Source organism: Lactuca sativa, chromosome 3, assembly GCF_002870075.4.
Source record: "Lactuca sativa cultivar Salinas chromosome 3, Lsat_Salinas_v11, whole genome shotgun sequence".
NCBI classification, from domain to species: Eukaryota; Viridiplantae; Streptophyta; class Magnoliopsida; order Asterales; family Asteraceae; genus Lactuca; species Lactuca sativa.
Window position 1 is genome coordinate 105,848,969 of NC_056625.2, and position 6,795 is coordinate 105,855,763.

The window sequence follows — 6,795 nt, forward strand, 5'->3', positions numbered from 1 at the left end:
ACATAAGTATTGGCACCTTACGTGCATGTCTAGATAATGCATTTATAGACTCCGCACTGTTGGACGACATAAGATTGTATCGGTTCCCTCTAAAATGTGCCCTAGACCAAGTTTTAGGATTTATACTTTTTAAGTATTCCCATACCGGTTCTTTTGTCTTTTTCATAAGTTCCATGACAACATCAAAACCATCAACTATATACGCCGTACAAGCCTCCCAAAAAATTCATTTAACTGTCTTACTCTTCCCGTATCTAGCTACTACGTTGAAATAAAAATGGACACTACATATTCCGTGATGAGCGTGAGGAAAAATGTTGGCAATGGATGTCACTATAGATGGAGACTTATCATATATAATTGTAAGCTCCTCTATATTTCCTATGCAATCACGTAGTTTGTGAAAAAACCATGTCCACTCATTTTTGCATATACCATATGCAACCGGTAATATTTGGTTTTGTCCGTCCTTAGTAACTGCAAGTAACATAGTCGTTAAACTCGCCCTTTAGGTGTGCTCCATCTACTACAAGGGTCGGTTTATAAAAAATTGACAAAAACGCGTACCTATAATACATTGTATATCTATTCAAATACACCAAAATAAAAATAATAATAATAAAATATAATAATACTAACCGAGTAACCAAGTGCGACGTACAAGAACTCAAACTGATCATCACCATATGTTTGAATATGTGTCACGGTACCCGGATTATGTTCGACCAAATTGTGGAAATAAGCCGGAAGTTTTGTAAAAGAATCATCTTTCATACCCCTTAACAACAATACTGCATATTGCTTCGCTCTACAAGCCTGATGGTATTAAATGTTGATTTTCAATTGAGAATGCATATCATTAATAATATCTTGTCCCCAATTTACTCTACTATAATCTTCAGCCAAAACATCAACAAGATATCCACCCAAAACATATTTGTTTGCTTGTCGATGATTACGTTGCAAAATTGTTGAAGAACGTATGTGTACATCAATAAATTTATTCACTTGGAAAAGTCCACCAGAATTTTTAATTCCTTTTGCTCTTAGTAACCAAGAACAATTTTTTCGCAACACACACAACCTCATACCTTGATTTGGTGAATCTACTTGTCCTCGTCTAAAAACCTTCTCGAAGACATTTTTTCCCAATAGCCCGTTTTAGAAGGTCTTTGTTCTTAAATATACTGAGACATTCAATCTTTTGAAGATTTATGTCTACCATCTGTGCTGAGATATCTTCATTAATATCAACTGGACATGCTGGTACAGGAGGCATACTGTAAAAAAGGTTATCGGGAAACTTAGCTTTAACTTCATCACCCAAGTCATCTCTATCAGAATTGCTTTCTAAGTCAGTTATATCTAAAGCTACATTAGCAACATCAACATAATCCCCATAAACATGCACATTTTCATCTTTTTGAATCATAACTTTTTTCTTTTTTACTTTTATCTACTATACACCTATTCATAACTTTAACTTATTGTTTGGATTGTTGCTCCCTTTATCACTACATAAATTAGCAACCTACTCATTTCCACTCAGGTCACCCTCTCTAACCGCATCACCTTCATCAACCACCACCAACACTTTCACAACTCTTCCTCCACTACATTTGATTACATTGATCAAAATTCTAATATCCATATCTTCAACCATGGCTATATAATGATTCAATTTAGGATTTTGGAAATGAAGACTAATTTTATATTTGTCTAACAAACCAGTTTTGCTTCGCACCAAAGAACAAATTCACTATAACTAATATACTAAAAAAATATCAAAGCGAATTCAGAAATACCTCCCTGTGGACATACGTATTTGAGATTTGTTTTAATAACTTGCTATCTCCCACCGGTTACAAGAAAAACCAAATATTCAATCATTTTTTATTGAGGTTTTAAACAAATTTTCCAAAGAAATAACAACTAAACTGATAATTTTTTGCAAAAGTTTATATATAATAAAGTCCATAGTCAAACCCATCAGTTTCGTAGTAAAAAAAAAATAAAAAAAAAACCTCAAAATCGCAGATGAAAACGAGAAGAAATCACAGATAGACATAGTCCATCTGCGATTTTAGACTGAAAAACAAGGTATATATACAGAAAAAAATCACCTGCGAATGTACAAGTAGCTAAAGCATGTCTGTGCTTTAGCCCTTATACATTCACATGTGGCTTGTTGAAATTGCAGAGACTTTATTCCATCGGTACAATTTTGTTTTTTTTGTTTTTTTAGCTAATTTCCACAAAATAATTAAGAATTTTAGCTAAATTTACAATTTTATGCGGTTATCAATTAAAATAGTGGGCTAAAGTGCTAAACCCATATCATTGAAATTATTAATAGGCTTAAAACTTAATCAGCCCATAGCAAATTAAGCAGTCCCATCCATTACTAACGGTAACGGCTAGTTTCATAATGTCCCGCCGGCTAACCACGCTGACAACCCTCTCTCCAACGGTCACATTTTGTAATGAACCGTTATTAGAGCCCTAAATTCTGAATTGCCATAATTATGTGCTTAAATTCTTTCGTCCTCTCTTCTTCCCAACCCCAATCTATCACCATTTTCACTGTAAATCATTTTCCGGCAGCCCTAACACTTTCCCGGTGATCATCGAAAGAACTATCAAAAGTGAAATGGAGACTCCATCTTCATCATCAAGAACAATGACAAGATCACAAGCGCTGGGTATGGCTCCAAACAACAGTAGTTTAAAAGAAAATTTCTTGGTTTTCAGCACATGATCTTAATGGTTAGCTTTTGATGTTTTTTCAGGGAAAAGTGAAGAATCTGAGAAGGGTGTTTTGAAATCAAGAACAGCTATGATTGATATAACAAATGATTCACCAATTGTCGGGCTTGCGATTGGTAGTTTGAAAACACCATCATCGACCTTTTCTAAAAAAAGAACGTTTATTCAAAATAGCGAATTGATCAAACAACCCGATACTCCTGGGTCTGGTGAGGCTTTGTTGAGAGGTCAAGTGAAGACCCTTTTACAAAAAGTCGAAGAAGAAGCTGTGTTTTCAAAGATTTCATTCGAACCCAGAAATTTGATTCGTGAAGAAGAAGAAGAAGGTTTTGTGCATTCCCCAATCTATCTTATTGCTCCCACACCTGCAAATACACCTCAAGTTTCTGAATTCTGTGAGAATAACAACGGCCTTGTATCTCCCATTGTTGCAGAAAGCAATAGTTTTTCACAGGTTTTGATCCGATTCATAAATGGAGTTTCTTAGTTTTCTTTATGTTGAAATGGGGTTTTGTTAATTTGTTGATCTCATTCGTGTAGATTCTTGGTCAACAAGAAGAAAATGATGAAACTTCGGAAACGAATTTGATATCAAAGTTGTTTATGGATTTCCCAGAAAATTTAGAGGATTATGATTCATCTGTGGACAATGAAGATGATGCATCGGTTTGGTCAGTTCAAGTGAATGTGAGCACAAGTGATGAAGAATTGGAAGAAATTCATGAGGACGAGCTTTGTGAGGTGCTGAGCAAGATTTGTGTGAATGATGGTGGTGTTAAGTTTAATGGAAAACACCAAATATTTGTTTATGATAGTGATAGTGAGCTCGGAGGGGAAGAAGTTGTTTGAATCTGTGTTATGTTGAAAGCGGAAATATTGGGTTTCCCAAGTGATGGATATTATGTTGATTATAATTTGATGTTGTTTGTAATCAATGTAAGTGAAGCTACTGCTCGGATCGACTCGTTAAAAGCTCGACTCGAGATCGAATTAAACAAGTCTGAGCCAAGCTCGAGCCTAAATATGAGGCTCGTTTATTAAACGAGCTCGGGCCAAGCTTTGCGAGAGCCTATATATATATATATATATATATATATATATATATATATATATATATATATATATATATATATATATATATATATATATATATATATATATATATATATATATATATATATATATATATATATATATATAGGGTTAGGTTCATTTGAGACCACCTATATTTTGTGAGACCGTGAGACGTATTTTTTTATTTTTTTTAGTTAATTCAAGTTCCGAAAATAATATTTAAAAAAAGAATTTTTGGATTTTTCTATTTATTTTGCATTTTAAAATTATTTTTAGATTTGGTCACACGGTCTCACAAAATTAGAATAGTCTCAAATGAACCTGAACATATATATATATATATATATATATATATATATATATATATATATATATATATATATATATATATATATAAGAAAATGAATAATACATATTAATTATTAAATTAAAGATAATTAAAAAATATCATATAATTTCATTCTAAGGATATTTTAGTCAACTAACATAAATTTAAAAAGAGAAAATTGCATATTTTAAGAGATAATAGGAATGATAATTCTCCTAATTCGGAAATTATGTACGAATATATTTTCTGACAAAATACAAATTACAACAGAATACACATTCGTCAATTCTTGGAAATTTTGTCACGTTCTATTAGAATACAATGCAAAGTAAGTCATTCTTGAAGAATATTCATTCTATAATAATGCAATTGTCATTCTTGACATAATCAAATACTAACAGTAATAGCAACAAATACTAACAAATACTAATATAGAAACAAGTCGCTAATACCCTTTTCTTGTAGTTCTTCAAACTGTAATAGTCTTCTTTTCCATAGTTCCTTCCATCGATCTATCAAAACTCATACCCAAAGGTACTTCTCAACAAATAGCTCATTATGGACCCCACTTCTTTCCTCTGCACCATTGGGGTTGTCATCTTCCTACCACTCTCAAATTTCTTGACTTCTGTTTTCTTTGCCGACTTTTCCTTTACCTCCTTGTTCATCAAGTTTAGTTGAGAAAACCTCAACTGAAGGTGGAGGTTTGCGACAGTCAAAAGGGTAATGAATCTCTCTCATTTTTCTTACTTCTCATTGATTTCCAAGCAAGCTAAACACACTACTTGTTACTGATTTTGTTCACCCCTCTTTCCTGTCAAACAAATAGCTCTAAACACCCTACAATTGCTTCTTCCTTTTTCGTGTGGGGTTGTCGAACGGGTCAGAAAAGAAGAAACAAGGAGGAGTTACTGGAGCAACCCCTCGCCTCCACCGCTATTGACAATAGCCATCACTGATCACCACATCCCTGCTTGCTTCTATTCGTCTTTCCTTTCTGATCAGATGAAGACGAAGACTAAGGATCGAAGATCCTTTTCCCCTAGTTATATTTGTTTGACAATCAGCCTCTTGTTTTGCTCTTTGTAATTGATTGATAATCAACCCGACCAACAAGCTACATCCTTTAAGCTTCCAAGGTGTCACATCAACGAGCTCAATTAGATTTTCCGATGCCAATCAAGGTGGCGTGTTGATGTGTGAAGTCTGCGGTATCCTAGGGTTAGGGACGACATTCGAATTTAAAAGGGATTCATCCTAATTTAATGGGTTAATCATTAAATTATTGAATTACCAAATTATTTAATAGCTAAGATTACTCTTGTACCCTATCTAGGTTTTTGAAATGATTGGCCCATATTAATCCCTACATCCACACAATAATTAGTTAGAATACTTGAACCTAGCTGTGTGTGTGTGTGTGTATATATATATATATATATATATATATATATATATATATATATATATATATATATATATATATATATATATATCCATGTTAAATGATGATATGTCTCATATTTAACGAAGGTATATTTAACGAAGGTAATGATAGGTAGAAAATAAATGTAGGAGAATATTTAATTTCTCATACATCATGGTAACTTTTTTTTAAACGAAAAATGATATAAATAAAAAGGGGACCAAAGCCTAGCAACCAGCTAGAAGAGGGAACAAGAGAGAAATAAAGGTTTACAAGCAAAGAAAAGGAGATGACCTATGATTTATCCGGGGAAGTCTGATACTTATTGAATAACTTGTAATTTCTAGTTCCAAAGACTCCAATAAAAAGGACCAAAGCCTAGAAAGAGAGAAATAAAGGTTTACAAGCAAAGAAAATGAGATGACCTATTCTTTATCTGTAAAAACCATTTGACTTGATAATTCACCATTTTAAAGGGAAAGTGTGATACTTATTGAATACCTTGTCATTTCTAGCTTTCTAAAGACTCCAATAAGATAATACCCATTTCTGTAAGTGAGACCCTTGTTGGTAGCAATTTAAAGGAAATTATCGATGTTGACCACCAAGTTTGGAACCACACCACACCGGTTCAACACACTTTCTCTGTTTACACGAGCAAAAGAACAACCAATCAAGATGTGGTTTGCATATTCCATGTTCCATCTGCATAGACCCCACCGGAACACCCCGATTTGCAAGCACATCAACAAAAGGGATTCTTCCCATTACAGCATGCCATATGAAACATGTGAATTTAATCAAAATTTATTTAAGCCATGCTATTCTAGGACCAATCATATTCATCATCTTGCCATTAATTTTGGATTTCAACACCTCCACCGTATACCTGCCATCAGAATTTAGATTGCTACTCCAACTATTACTTCCAAAGCAAATGGAATGTTTATGTAATTCACCAATTAATTGGTCCAAACTATTCATTATAGCAAGAGTTCATGGGTTTTGTTTCTAAGTGATTCCACTTGTGTTGATCCTGTCAGCGACACTACATCTTTTTTCCTACTCAATCGTGTATAGAGACGGGTATGATAGTCTTAATACTTGATTACCCAACCATCTCTCATGCCAAAAAGAAGTTTTGTCCCAAAAATGAGTTGTTAATTTCAAAAAATCTTCAAAATCCAGTCCATCATTTTGT

At 33.4% G+C, this 6,795-nt stretch overlaps 1 protein-coding gene across 1 annotated transcript; it reads left to right on the forward strand.

Moving 5' to 3' along the window:
• The first annotated feature begins 2,280 nt into the window (after positions 1–2,280).
• LOC111897592 (uncharacterized) lies at positions 2,281–3,682 on the forward strand. The gene is made up of 3 exons (XM_023893545.3): positions 2,281–2,702; positions 2,790–3,220; positions 3,307–3,682. The coding sequence occupies exons 1-3, from the start codon at positions 2,651–2,653 to the stop codon at positions 3,613–3,615; spliced, it is 792 nt and encodes a 263-aa protein (XP_023749313.1). The 5' UTR covers positions 2,281–2,650; the 3' UTR covers positions 3,616–3,682.
• Positions 3,683–6,795: the final 3,113 nt, after the last annotated feature.

Coding starts and splice junctions, on each gene's coding strand:
- LOC111897592 (XM_023893545.3), top strand. CDS start 2,651: ATGGAGACTCCATCTTCATCATCAAGAACAATGACAAGATCACAAGCG. Junction 2,703..2,789: donor GACAAGATCACAAGCGCTGG/GTATGGCTCCAA, acceptor ATGTTTTTTCAG/GGAAAAGTGAAGAATCTGAG. Junction 3,221..3,306: donor AAAGCAATAGTTTTTCACAG/GTTTTGATCCGA, acceptor TCATTCGTGTAG/ATTCTTGGTCAACAAGAAGA.